The following is a 14253-nucleotide window of genomic DNA, read 5'->3' as shown; positions in this document are numbered from 1 at the left end:
ATGGCATCGCCCTGGCCTCCAGCACCACTGTGAGGAATCTTGGAGTTATCTTTGATCAGGACATGTCGTTTAAGTCTCACATTAAGCAAATTTCAAGGACCGCCTTTTTTCACCTACGTAATATTGCGAAAATCAGGAACATCCTGTCTAAAAATGATGCAGAAAAACTAGTCCATGCATTTGTTACTTCTAGGCTGGATTACTGCAATTCCTTATTATCAGGCTGCTTGAAAAAGTCCATTAAGACTCTTCAGCTGATCCAGAATGCTGCAGCACGTGTTCTGACAGGAACCAGGAAAAGAGATCATATTTCTCTTGTTTCAGACTTTCCTCTTTGATAAAGCTTATAGTTAGGGCTGGCTCAGGTGAGTCCTGAACCATCCCTTAGTTATGCTGCTATAGGCCTAGACTGCCGGGGGATTTCCCATGATGCACTGAGCTCCTCTCTCTCTCTCTGCATGTTATTAACTCCACTTCTTCCCTTTCCCGCAGTCTTGTGCTTTCTTGTCCCTCTCCTCTCTCCTGTTTCTGGCTCCGGAGCAGGACTCAGAGTTGAGCCTCACCTGTTGCCTCCCATTCTGCAGTGAAGTCTACTGAAACTACCCGGCTCTGCCACACTCACCTTGCCAGATCGTAGTATCTGCTGAGTCCAGTACTATTTTCATGAACTTGTGACCACTGCCTGTTGAATCCAACCTAACAGTGTTCCTGTTCTCCCAGCAGTTCCAGTGCTCCGCTCTGATACTACCCAGCTTTTGGACCCTCCTGTTCGGAACGTCACACCTCAGACCACCTTCTGGGTCAAGCTCAGTCCCGGTCCATATTTTTTAAGGTCTCTGAAAAAGTCACCATTGAAATTATAGCCCCAGCCTCCTGGCTCTCTGTGTCTCGCTCCTGGGTTCACTAAATTCACCAAAACACCATTACTATTTATTCTACTGCCCCTCCCCCCCAAGAGTGCAATGGGATTACTTCTGTCATAAAAATGAATTCAAATAAATAAATAATTTAATTGAATATTGGGGTACCAAAGGGTAACAAAGGGTACAGGAATATATACACAACGATATGAGAGGGTTTAGGAGAGTACACAAAGGTATGATGGTGCATCATTGGGGTATCAGAAGAGAAACTCAAAGAGGGTATCAGGGTGTTTAAGAGGGTGTAGGAGGGACTGCTGGGCATCAGAAGGTACAGGAGGGGTATCCCAGGATTTGATAGGGTTTAAGAGGGTATAGGAGGGGTATGATGGGGCATCATAGGGTACAGGAGGGGTATCCGAGGGTTTGATAGGGTTTGAGAGGGTATAGGAGGGGTATGAGGGGGCATCAGAGGGTACAGGAGGGGTATCCGAGGGTTTGATAGGGTTTAAGAGGGTATAGGAGGGGTATCCGAGGGTTTGATAGGGTTTGAGAGGTTATAGGAGGGGTATGATGGGGCATCAGAGGGTACAGGAGGGGTATCCGAGGGTTTGATAGGGTCTAAGGGGGTATAGAGGGGTGTGATGGGGGTATCAGAGTGTTTAAGAGGCATATCAGTTAGATTCTCACATCTGATCAGATACATGGGTACCAGAAGGGGGTAAATACATGAAATGGTAAAGACGTGGCATCCAGCCTGCTGCAGTATCAGAGACCGAGCTGAAGATGACTGAAGGAGTTTCTCTGCCTTCAATTCAAGTTCAATAAATAATAAAGCACCAAGCAGCAGCATTCAGTTTATACACCTGGACCACCTGCTCACACCTGGACTTCCTGTGTGTGAGAAGATGACACAGCAGAGAACACGTCAGTCTGATCTTAGACCAGCCGAATGGTGATCAGGTCCAGTGTTGGTTGACTTTATTTGATGAGTACTGGTTTCACCTGGTCCAGATGTTCTTTAGTAAATGTCCCACATGTTCTCCAGATATACACGATGTTCCTCATTCAGCGAAGACGGTTAAACTCCAGGTCAGAGTTAGTCTGGCTCAGCTCGCAGGCCAGCGTAAGACAAACACCGACTTCTACACAACACAGCTTCATCCACATGTTCTCCGATCAAGTAAAAAACTCTGGATCTATTTACACATCTGTGAGAGAGCTCATTGTGTGGATCCAAACCAGCTGGTAATGAAACATCTTCTCATACAGGTCTGAACATCTGCAGAACCAGTTCCTGGACTGGACTGATAATCATTACTCCACTTTAGGACTGACTGTTTTCACGTTCAGCTGCTTCGTTTAACAACTTTAAGGTCTTTTGTTCACTAAAAATGTATATATATCTCAAATTAAGTTAACTGCTGCTGAGGACAATTAGTTTGCATTGATTGGCTGTCAGGATCAAACAGCAACTGAACAAAGAAAAGATCACATGGCCTGAACCTGCAATTAAAAATTACATCTGATTTCTCTGAAGACCGGACTGAAGATTTCTTCTACTGCTCTGAAAAGAGTGAAACGAGAGAAAACTATGAACACAAAAGAAACAAACTTGTAAAGACGGTCTATCTGATTCTATTATAAATCTGGTTCTGTGCCTCAGACGGGCAGTGCTTGTACTGAGAGACGTGGACCTGCAGGTTTGGATCAACAGGTTCAGGGTGGTTGATGCAGCAGTCGAGTCTGAGCTCATTCTGAAGACCTTGTTCTGTTTATTGTGTGGTTCTGGTTCAGAGCTCCATGGACCTCAAAGACAGGTCAGAGCAGGACCTGGACCAGCTGAGAGATTGTCAGAATCATCTCAGTACTGTGTGTGATGTGTACTTTCACTTTTAGGTCTGTGGCGTGTATGCTCCAGTCTGACTTCATTACCAATTCTGGTTTTAAAAGTTCTGGACCTGGTCCTCTCAGTGTCTGAATCCAAAAGGGCACTGATTCTGGTCCTGATTCTGGTGTAAACTCTGTACAGTTCACATCGGTGTGACCAGCATCTCCTTCCCTTCCTCTCTGATTGAACTCTGACCATGTTCAGCCAATCAGAGAGAGCGGCGGCAACTGACCTCATGCAGGAAATACTGATAATCAGCTGGTCAATAATCAAACTGTGCTGGTCTCAGTCCGACTCGGACTCGACTCCTGCTTTACCTTTACAATGTGTGTGTGTGTGTGTGTGTGTGTGTGTGTGTGTGTGTTTGTGTACTTCCTGCAGGGTTAACCAACAGACTGAGGACATTTTTCTTCACGACTTCAGAGCTGCTTGAAGGTTCAGACTTGGTGTTAAGGGTTAGAGTAGAATCAGGGTCTCAAGGAACCGGTTCTGTCACAACGGGTCCTCAAATCTATACAAGTACTGTTACTGTGTGTGTTACAGTGTGCGTGTGTGTTACAGTGTGTTACTGTGTGTAACTGTGTGTAGCTGTGTGTTACTGTGTCTTACTGTGTGTTACAGTGTGTAACTGTGCGTAACTGTGTGTTACTGTTTGTGTTACAGTGTGTTACTGTGTGTTAATGTGTGTTACAGTGTGTTACTGTGTGTTACAGTGTGTGTTACAATGTGTTACAGTGTGTAACTGTGTGTGTAATTGTGCGTTACTGTGTGTGTAACTGTGTGTAACTTTGTAACTGTGTGTTACAGTGTGTAACTGTGTGTAACTGTGTCTTACTGTTTGTGTTACTGTTTGTTACACTGTGTAACTGTATGTAAATGTGTAACAGTGTGTAACTGTGTCTTACTGTGTGTAACTGTGTGTTACAGTGTGTAACTGTGCGTAACTGTGTGTTACTGTTTGTGTTAGTGTGTGTAACTGTGTGTTACAGTGTGTAACTGTGTGTAACTGTGTGAAACTGTGTGTGTTACAGTGTGTAACTGTGTGTAACTGTGTCTTACTGTTTGTGTTACTGTTTGTGTTACAGTGTGTAACTGTGTGTTACACTGTGTAATTGTATGTAAATGTGTAACAGTGTGTAACTGTGTGTTACTGTGTGTTACAGTGTGTAACTGTGTGTTACAGTGTGTTACTGTGTAACTGTGTGTAACTGTGTGTGACTGTATGTAACTGTGTGTAACTATGTGTTACAGTGTGTTACAGTATATAACTGTGTGTTACTCTGTGTTGCAGTTTGTAACTGTAACTGTATGTAACTGTATGTAACTGTGTAACTATGTGTTACAGTGTGTAACTGTGTGTTACAGTGTGTAACTGTGCGTAACTGTGTGTTACTGTTTGTGTTACTGTGTGTAACTGTGTGTTACAGTGTGTAACTGTGTGTGTAATTGTGCGTTACTGTGTGTGTAACTGTGTGTAACTTTGTAACTGTGTGTTACAGTGTGTAACTGTGTGTAACTGTGTCTTACTGTTTGTGTTACTGTTTGTTACACTGTGTAACTGTATGTAAATGTGTAACAGTGTGTAACTGTGTCTTACTGTGTGTAACTGTGTGTTACAGTGTGTAACTGTGCGTAACTGTGTGTTACTGTTTGTGTTAGTGTGTGTAACTGTGTGTTACAGTGTGTAACTGTGTGTAACTGTGTGAAACTGTGTGTGTTACAGTGTGTAACTGTGTGTAACTGTGTCTTACTGTTTGTGTTACTGTTTGTGTTACAGTGTGTAACTGTGTGTTACACTGTGTAATTGTATGTAAATGTGTAACAGTGTGTAACTGTGTGTTACTGTGTGTTACAGTGTGTAACTGTGTGTTACAGTGTGTTACTGTGTAACTGTGTGTAACTGTGTGTGACTGTATGTAACTGTGTGTAACTATGTGTTACAGTGTGTTACAGTATATAACTGTGTGTTACTCTGTGTTGCAGTTTGTAACTGTAACTGTATGTAACTGTATGTAACTGTGTAACTATGTGTTACAGTGTGTAACTGTGTGTTACTGTGTGTAACTGTGTGTTACAGTGTGTAACTGTGCGTAACTGTGTGTTACAGTGTGTAACTGTGTGTAACTGTGTGAAACTGTGTGTGTTACAGTGTGTTACAGTGTGTAACTGTGTGTTACAGTGTGTGTTACAGTGTGTAACTGTGTGTGTAATTGTGCGTTACTGTGTGTGTAACTGTGTGTAACTTTGTAACTGTGTGTTACAGTGTGTAACTGTGTGTAACTGTGTGTTACAGTGTGTTACTGTGTAACTGTGTGTAACTGTGTGTGACTGTATGTAACTGTGTGTTACTGTGTTACTGTGTGTAACTGTGTGTAACTGTGTTACTGTGTGTTACTGTGTGTAACTGTATGTAACTGTGTGTAACTGTATGTAACTGTGTGTAACTGTGTGTTACTGTGTGTAACTGTATGTAACTGTGTGTAACTGTATGTAACTGTGTAATAGTGTGTAACTGTGTGTTACAGTATGTAACTGTGTGTAACTGTATGTAGCAGTGTAACTGTGTGTAACTGTGTGTGACTGTATGTAACTGTGTGTTACTCTGTGTTGGAGTTTTTAACTGTAACTGTATGTAACTGTATGTAACTGTGTAACTATGTGTTACAGTGTGTAACTGTGTGTTACTGTGTCTTACTGTGTGTAACTGTGTGTTACAGTGTGTAACTGTGCGTAACTGTGTGTTACAGTGTGTAACTGTGTGTAACTGTGTGAAACTGTGTGTGTTACAGTGTGTTACAGTGTGTGTTACAGTGTGTAACTGTGTGTGTAATTGTGCGTTACTGTGTGTGTAACTGTGTGTAACTTTGTAACTGTGTGTTACAGTGTGTAACTGTGTGTAACTGTGTGTAACTGTATGTAGCAGTGTAACTGTGTGTAACTGTGTGTTACTGTGTGTTACTGTGTGTTACAGTGTGTTACTGTGTGTTACTGTGTGTTACTGTGTGTAACTGTGTGTTACTGTTTGTGTTACAGTGTGGAACTGTGTGTTACTGTGTGTAACGGTGTGTAACTGTGTGTAACGGTATGTAACTGTGTGTAACTGTGTGTTACTGTGTGTAGCTGTGTGTTACTGTTTGTGTTACAGTGTGGAACTGTGTGTTACTGTGTGTAACTGTGTGTAACTGTGTGGAACACTGTGTAATTGTATGTAAATGTGTAACAGTGTGTAACTGTGTGTTACAGTGTGTTACTGTGTGTTACTGTGTGTAACTGTGTGACTGTATGTAACTGTGTGTAACTATGTGTTACAGTGTGTTACAGTATATAACTGTGTGTTACTCTGTGTTGCAGTTTGTAACTGTAACTGTATGTAACTGTATGTAACTGTGTAACTATGTGTTACAGTGTGTAACTGTGTGTTACAGTGTGTAACTGTGCGTAACTGTGTGTTACTGTTTGTGTTACTGTGTGTAACTGTGTGTTACAGTGTGTAACTGTGTGTGTAATTGTGCGTTACTGTGTGTGTAACTGTGTGTAACTTTGTAACTGTGTGTTACAGTGTGTAACTGTGTGTAACTGTGTGTAACTGTATGTAGCAGTGTAACTGTGTGTAACTGTGTGTTACTGTGTGTTACTGTGTGTTACAGTGTGTTACTGTGTGTTACTGTGTGTTACTGTGTGTAACTGTGTGTTACTGTTTGTGTTACAGTGTGGAACTGTGTGTTACTGTGTGTAACGGTGTGTAACTGTGTGTAACGGTATGTAACTGTGTGTAACTGTGTGTTACTGTGTGTAGCTGTGTGTTACTGTTTGTGTTACAGTGTGGAACTGTGTGTTACTGTGTGTAACTGTGTGTAACTGTGTGGAACACTGTGTAATTGTATGTAAATGTGTAACAGTGTGTAACTGTGTGTTACAGTGTGTTACTGTGTGTTACTGTGTGTAACTGTGTGACTGTATGTAACTGTGTGTAACTATGTGTTACAGTGTGTTACAGTATATAACTGTGTGTTACTCTGTGTTGCAGTACTGTGCGTAACTGTGTGTTACTGTTTGTGTTACTGTGTGTAACTGTGTGTTACAGTGTGTAACTGTGTGTGTAATTGTGCGTTACTGTGTGTGTAACTGTGTGTAACTTTGTAACTGTGTGTTACAGTGTGTAACTGTGTGTAACTGTATGTAACTGTGTGTAACTGTGTGTTACTGTGTGTAACTGTGTGTAACTGTGTGTAACTGTATGTAACTGTGTGTAACTGTATGTAACTGTATGTAACTGTGTAACTATGTGTTACAGTGTGTTACTGTGTAACTGTGTGTAACTGTGTGTGACTGTATGTAACTGTGTGTTACTGTGTGTTACTGTGTGTAACTGTGTGTAACTGTGTTTTACTGTGTGTTAGTGTGTGTGACTGTATGTAACTGTGTATAACTGTGTGTTACTGTGTGTAACTGTGTGTTACTGTGTGTAACTGTGTGTAACTGTGTGTAACTGTGTGTTACTGTGTGTAACTGTGTGTAACTGTGTGTAACTGTATGTAACTGTGTGTAACTGTATGTAACTGTGTAATAGTGTGTAACTGTGTGTTACAGTATGTAACTGTGTGTAACTGTATGTAGCAGTGTAACTGTGTGTAACTGTGTGTTACTGTGTGTTACAGTGTGTTACTGTGTGTTACTGTGTGTAACTGTGTGTTACTGTTTGTGTTACAGTGTGGAACTGTGTGTTACTGTGTGTAACGGTGTGGAACTGTGTGTTACTGTGTGTAACGGTGTGTAACTGTGTGTAACGGTATGTAACTGTGTGTAACTGTGTGTTACTGTGTTTAGCTGTGTGTTACTGTTTGTGTTACAGTGTGGAACTGTGTGTTACTGTGTGTAACTGTGTGTTACTGTGTGTAACGGTGTGTTACTGTGTCTTACTGTGTGTTACTGTGTGTTACAGTGTGTAACTGTGTGTGACTGTTTGTGTTACAGTGTATAACTGTGTGTTACAGTGTGTAACTGTGTGTAACTGTGTGAAACTGTGTGTGTTACAGTGTGTGTTACAGTGTGTTACAGTGTGTGTAACTGTGTGTAACTGTGTGTAACTTTGTAACTGTGTGTTACAGTGTGTAACTGTGTGTAACTGTGTGTAACTGTGTGTTACTGTGTGTAACTGTGTGTAACTGTGTGTAACTGTGTGTTACTGTAACTGTATGTGTGTTACAGTGTGGAACTGTGTGTTACTGTGTGTTACTGTGTGTTACTGTTTATGTTACAGTGTGTAGCTGTGTGTTACTGTTTGTGTTACAGTGTGGAACTGTGTGTTACTGTGTGTAACGGTGTGTAACTGTGTGTAACGGTATGTAACTGTGTGTAACTGTGTTTCTGTGTGTAGCTGTGTGTTACTGTTTGTGTTACTGTGTGTTACATTGTGTAATTGTGTGTAACTGTGTAACTGTGTGTTACAGTGTGTAACTGTATGTAGCAGTGTAACCGTGTGTAACTGTGTGTAACTGTGTGTTACAGTGTGTGTTACAGTGTGTAAATGTGTGTGTAACTGTGTGTAATTGTGCGTTACTGTGTGTGTAACTGTGTGTAACTTTGTAACTGTGTTTTACAGTGTGTAACTGTGTGTTACTGTAACTGTATGTGTTTTACAGTGTGGAACTGTGTGTTACTGTTTATGTTACAGTGTGTAGCTGTGTGTTACTGTGTGTAACTGTGTGTATCTGTGTGTAACTGTATGTAACTGTGTGTAACTGTGTGTTACTGTGTGTTACAGTGTGTAACTGTGTGTAACTGTGTGTTACAGTGTGTAACTGTGTGTTACTGTGTGTTACAGTGTGTAACTGTGTGTTACAGTGTGTAACTGTGTTTTACTGTGTGTTACAGTGTGTAACTGTGTGTAACTGTGTGTTACAGTGTGTAACTGTGTGTATCTGTGTGTAACTGTATGTAACTGTGTGTAACTGTGTGTTACTGTGTGTTACAGTGTGTAACTGTGTGTAACTGTGTGTTACAGTGTGTAACTGTGTGTTACTGTGTGTTACAGTGTGTAACTGTGTGTTACAGTGTGTAACTGTGTTTTACTGTGTGTTACAGTGTGTAACTGTGTGTAACTGTGTGTTACAGTGTGTAACTGTGTGTATCTGTGTGTAACTGTATGTAACTGTGTGTAACTGTGTGTTACTGTGTGTTACAGTGTGTAACTGTGTGTAACTGTGTGTTACAGTGTGTAACTGTGTGTTACTGTGTGTTACAGTGTGTAACTGTGTGTTACAGTGTGTAACTGTGTTTTACTGTGTGTTACAGTGTGTAACTGTGTGTAACTGTGTGTTACAGTGTGTAACTGTGTGTATCTGTGTGTAACTGTATGTAACTGTGTGTAACTGTGTGTTACTGTGTGTTACAGTGTGTAACTGTGTGTAACTGTGTGTTACAGTGTGTAACTGTGTGTTACTGTGTGTTACAGTGTGTAACTGTGTGTTACAGTGTGTAACTGTGTTTTACTGTGTGTTACAGTGTGTAACTGTGTGTAACTGTGTGTTACAGTGTGTAACTGTGTGTATCTGTGTGTAACTGTATGTAACTGTGTGTAACTGTGTGTTACTGTGTGTTACAGTGTGTAACTGTGTGTAACTGTGTGTTACAGTGTGTAACTGTGTGTTACTGTGTGTTACAGTGTGTAACTGTGTGTTACAGTGTGTAACTGTGTTTTACTGTGTGTTACAGTGTGTTACTGTAACTGTGTGTAACAGTGTGTAACTGTATGTAACTTTGTGTAACTGTGTGTAACTGTGTGTAACTGTGTGTTACAGTGTGTAACTGTGTGTTACAGTGTGTAACTGTGTGTTACTGTATGTAACTGTGTGTTACTGTATGTAACTGTGTGTTACTGTGTGTTACAGTGTTTAACTGTGTGTTACAGTGTGTAACTGTGTGTTAGAGTGTGTAACTGTATGTAACTGTGTAATAGTGTGTTACAGTGTGTAACTGTGTGTTACAGTGTGTAACAGTGGGTTACTGTGTGTAACTGTGTGTAACTGTATGTAACTTTGTAACTGTGTGTAACTTTGTAACTGTATGTAACTGTGTGTTACAGTGTGTAACTGTGTGTTACTGTGTGTAACTGTATGTAACCATGTAACACTGTGTTACAGTGTGTAACTGTGTGTAACCATGTAACACTGTGTTACAGTGTGTAACTGTGTGTTACTGTGTGTTACAGTGTGTAACTGTGTGTTACAGTGTGTAACTGTGTGTTACTGTGTGTTACAGTGTGTAACTGTGTGTTAGTGTGTGTTAGTGTGTGTTACTGTGTGTAACTGTGTTGTTAGTGTGTGTTAGTGTGTGTTACTGTATGTAACTGTGTGTAACTGTGTGTAACTTTGTAACTGTGTGTTACAGTGTGTTACTGTGTGTTACTGTGTGTAACTGTGTGTTAGTGTGTGTTACTGTACGTAACTGTGTGTAACTGTGTGTTACTGTGTGTTACAGTGTGTGTTACAGTGTGTAACTGTGTGCTACAGTGTGTAACTGTGTGTTACAGTGTGTAACTGTGTGTTACTATGTGTTACTGTGTGTTACTGTGTTACAGTGTGTGTTACAGTGTGTAACTGTGTGTAACTTTGTAACTGTGTGTTACTGTGTGTGTAACGGTGTGTAACTGTATGTGTGTGTTACTGTATGTAACTGTGTGTTAGTGTGTGTTACTTTGTGTAACTGTGTGTTACAGTGTGTAACTCTGTTACAGTGTGTGTTACAGTGTGTAACTGTGTGCTACAGTGTGTAACTGTGTGTTACAGTGTGTAACTGTGTGTTACTATGTGTTACTGTGTGTTACTGTGTTACAGTGTGTGTTACAGTGTGTAACTGTGTGTAACTTTGTAACTGTGTGTTACTGTGTGTGTAACGGTGTGTAACTGTATGTGTGTGTTACTGTATGTAACTGTGTGTTAGTGTGTGTTACTTTGTGTAACTGTGTGTTACAGTGTGTAACTCTGTTACAGTGTGTGTTACAGTGTGTAACTGTGTGCTACAGTGTGTAACTGTGTGTTACAGTGTGTAACTGTGTGTTACTATGTGTTACTGTGTGTTACTGTGTTACAGTGTGTGTTACAGTGTGTAACTGTGTGTAACTTTGTAACTGTGTGTTACTGTGTGTGTAACGGTGTGTAACTGTATGTGTGTGTTACTGTATGTAACTGTGTGTTAGTGTGTGTTACTTTGTGTAACTGTGTGTTACAGTGTGTAACTCTGTTACAGTGTGTGTTACAGTGTGTAACTGTGTGCTACAGTGTGTAACTGTGTGTTACAGTGTGTAACTGTGTGTTACTATGTGTTACTGTGTGTTACTGTGTTACAGTGTGTGTTACAGTGTGTAACTGTGTGTAACTTTGTAACTGTGTGTTACTGTGTGTGTAACGGTGTGTAACTGTATGTGTGTGTTACTGTATGTAACTGTGTGTTAGTGTGTGTTACAGTGTGTAACTGTGTGCATCATGGACAGCAGTCCGGCAGCAGGGGGCGCTTGGCTGCACTCGTCCGTCCTACAAACACTTTGCTTCAGAATAAAAGTGGAACTCATCGAACACATTTTAGAAACAGGTACTGAACTGGAAGTCCGTCCAGAACCACGTCACATAAAGCTGGTTCACCAAACACTGAGGGTTCTGTCGTTAACCCCTCGCGCTCCTTCTCTGTCTGACGAACAGCCGGCAGCTCAGACAGAGGACTCGCGGGCGGTTTTGGATCGCAGAGCTCCACCCCGGCTCAGGAAGGGGAAGGTGGTACCGAGGCAACCGGCGGCCACGGTCAGACCCAGGCTGGCCCAGGCGCAGCAGATGGACCAGCCGTAACCATGATCCACGTCGGCCGGCAGACCGTAGATGAAGGGAGGGTTTCTGGCGAGGTCGTAGGTCACGCTGGCTGCATACGTACACAGAGAGATGGTGCAGAAGATCCCTAAAGAGACCAGAGACCACATCAGAGACCGGAGATCAGACCAGAGATCAGAGACCATATCAAAGACCTGAGATCAGATCAGAGACCAGAGACCTGAGATCAGACCAGAGACTAGAGACCAGGTCAGAGACCTGAGATCAGACCAGAGACCATATCAAAGACCTGAGATCAGACCAGAGACGAGGTCAGAGACCTGAGATCAGACCAGAGACCAGGTCAGAGACCTGAGATCAGATCAGAGACCAGAGACCAGGTCAGAGACCTGAGATCAGACCAGAGACCTGTGACCAGACCAGAGACCAGAGACCAGGTCAGAGGCTGTTCTGTTTCAGTTTGTCATCACAGACTCTGTGTCATAGTGTCCTTCATGTTGTTGTGAGTGCTGACCAGCAGGGGGAGACTCAGGTCTACAGATCCAGCACACACACACAGGTGAGTTACCTGCCATCAGGAACAGCAGGCCGGAGACGTGCTGAGTCAGACTCTCCTCCCAGAAGAACCCGACCGACGCCACGATGCTCCCACACAGCAGGACGGCCGCCGCCATGCCCAGAAACCCCGCTGTGATGCGCCGCAGGTCTACACGCACACACACACACACACACACTAAACTGTATTAAATTGAGTGTTACCGTAGCGACTCCCCCCCATGTACTGTTACATAACGCTATCACGCCGTTTCCATGGCACCCAATGACAAGCAGCCAGAAAATAATATTGATATCAGATCAGCAGGGAAAAAATCAATAATCAATAATCCATCATCTGGAACTGTCAGGAGGCCGCCTTCAGACTGAAGTACTACTGTGGTACTACTGTAAATTACTACTGTAATACCACTGTAACACTACTGTAATACTACTGTAATATATTACTGTAATACCACTGTAATTCTACTGTAATATATTAGTGTAATATTACTGTAAAATATTACTGAAATACTACTGTAATATTGTAATATATTACTGTAATACTACTGTAACACTACTGTAATACTACTGTAGTACTATTGTAAAATACTACTGTTGTACTACTGTAATACAAAAATAATGTAGTACTACTGTAATATATTACTGTAAAACTACTGTAACACTACTGTAATGCATTACTGTAATACTACTGAAATACTACTGCAATACTACTGTAATATATTATTGTAATACTACTGTAGTACTATTGTAATACTACTGCAATACTACTGTAATATATTATTGTAATACTACTGTAGTACAACTGTAATACTACGGCAATACTACTGTAATATGTTATTGTAATACTACTGAAATATATTACTGTAAAACTACTGTAACACTACTGTAATGCATTACTGTAATACTACTGTAGTACTACTGTAGTACTACTGTAATACTATTATAATATGTTATTGTAATACTACTGTAGTACTACTGTAATACTATTATAATATGTTATTGTAATACTACTGTAGTACTATTGTAATACTACTGCAATACTACTGTAATATATTATTGTAATACTACTGTAGTACAACTGTAATACTACTGAAATATATTACTGTAAAACTACTGTAACACTACTGTAATGCATTACTGTAATACTACTGTAGTACTACTGTAATACTATTGTAATATGTTATTGTAATACTACTGTAATATATTACTGCAAAACTACTGTAGCACTATTGTAATACATTACTGTAATACTACAGTAGTACTACTGTAATACTACTGTAATATGTTATTGTAATACTACTGTAATATATTACTGTAATGCTACTGTAATTCTACTGTAATAAATTAGTGTAATACTACTGTAATACCACTGTAACACTACTGTAATACATTACTGTAATACTACTGTAGTACTACTGTAATACTACTGTAATATGTTATTGTAATACTACTGTAGTACTACTGTAATACTACTGTAATATGTTATTGTAGTACTACTGTATTATATTACTGTAAAACTACTGTAATATATTACTGTAATATTACTGTAAAGCTACTGTAATAGATTACTGTAATATTACTGTAATATATTACTGTAAAGCTACTGTAATAGATTACTGTAATATTACTGTAATATATTACTGTAAAGCTACTGTAATAGATTACTGTAATATTACTGTAATATATTGCTGTAATGCTACTGTAATATTACTGTAATATATTACTGTAAAGCTACTGTAATATATTACTGTAATATTACTGTAATATATTACTGTAATGCTACGGTAATAAATTACTGTAATGTTACTGTAACACTACTGTAATACTACTGTAATATGTTATTGTAGTACTACTGTAATACTACAGTAATATATTACAGTAGCTTTACAGTAATATATTACTGTAAAACTACTGTAACACTACTGTAATAGATTACTGTAATGCTACTGTAATATATTACTGTAATATTACTGTAATATATTACTGTAAAGCTACTGTAATAGATTACTGTAATATTACTGTAATATATTACTGTAAAGCTACTGTAATAGATTACTGTAATATTACTGTAATATATTGCTGTAATGCTACTGTAATATTACTGTAATATATTACTGTAAAGCTA

At 40.0% G+C, this 14253-nt stretch overlaps 1 protein-coding gene and 1 long non-coding RNA gene across 4 annotated transcripts in view; both read right to left on the bottom strand.

Moving 5' to 3' along the window:
* Positions 1 to 990: 990 nt before the first annotated feature.
* LOC123970480 lies at positions 991 to 3390 on the bottom strand. The gene is made up of 2 exons (XR_006824982.1): positions 1866 to 3390; positions 991 to 1754 (listed from the first exon to the last, which is right to left on the bottom strand). It is a non-coding gene; the product is annotated as an uncharacterized LOC123970480 (long non-coding RNA).
* Positions 3391 to 11304: 7914 nt separating this feature from the next.
* Positions 11305 to 14253, bottom strand: part of tmem178 (transmembrane protein 178) — a 16717-nt gene continuing 13768 nt past the window's right edge. For 2 of the 3 annotated variants that reach the window (XM_046048536.1, XM_046048535.1), the window contains 2 exons: positions 12139 to 12276; positions 11305 to 11697 (listed from right to left, as the gene is read on the bottom strand). In XM_046048536.1, the coding sequence (XP_045904492.1) occupies positions 11456 to 11697; positions 12139 to 12276 (380 nt within the window). In that variant the 3' untranslated portion in view covers positions 11305 to 11455. The remainder of the gene's footprint in view (positions 11698 to 12138; positions 12277 to 14253) is intronic. The other variant, XM_046048537.1, reaches the window with a different exon arrangement.

Source organism: Micropterus dolomieu, linkage group LG04 (genome assembly GCF_021292245.1).
Source record: "Micropterus dolomieu isolate WLL.071019.BEF.003 ecotype Adirondacks linkage group LG04, ASM2129224v1, whole genome shotgun sequence".
Classification (NCBI taxonomy): Eukaryota; Metazoa; Chordata; class Actinopteri; order Centrarchiformes; family Centrarchidae; genus Micropterus; species Micropterus dolomieu.
The sequence above is the reverse complement of the archived record's forward strand: the minus strand, read 5'-3'. Positions and strand labels throughout refer to the sequence as shown.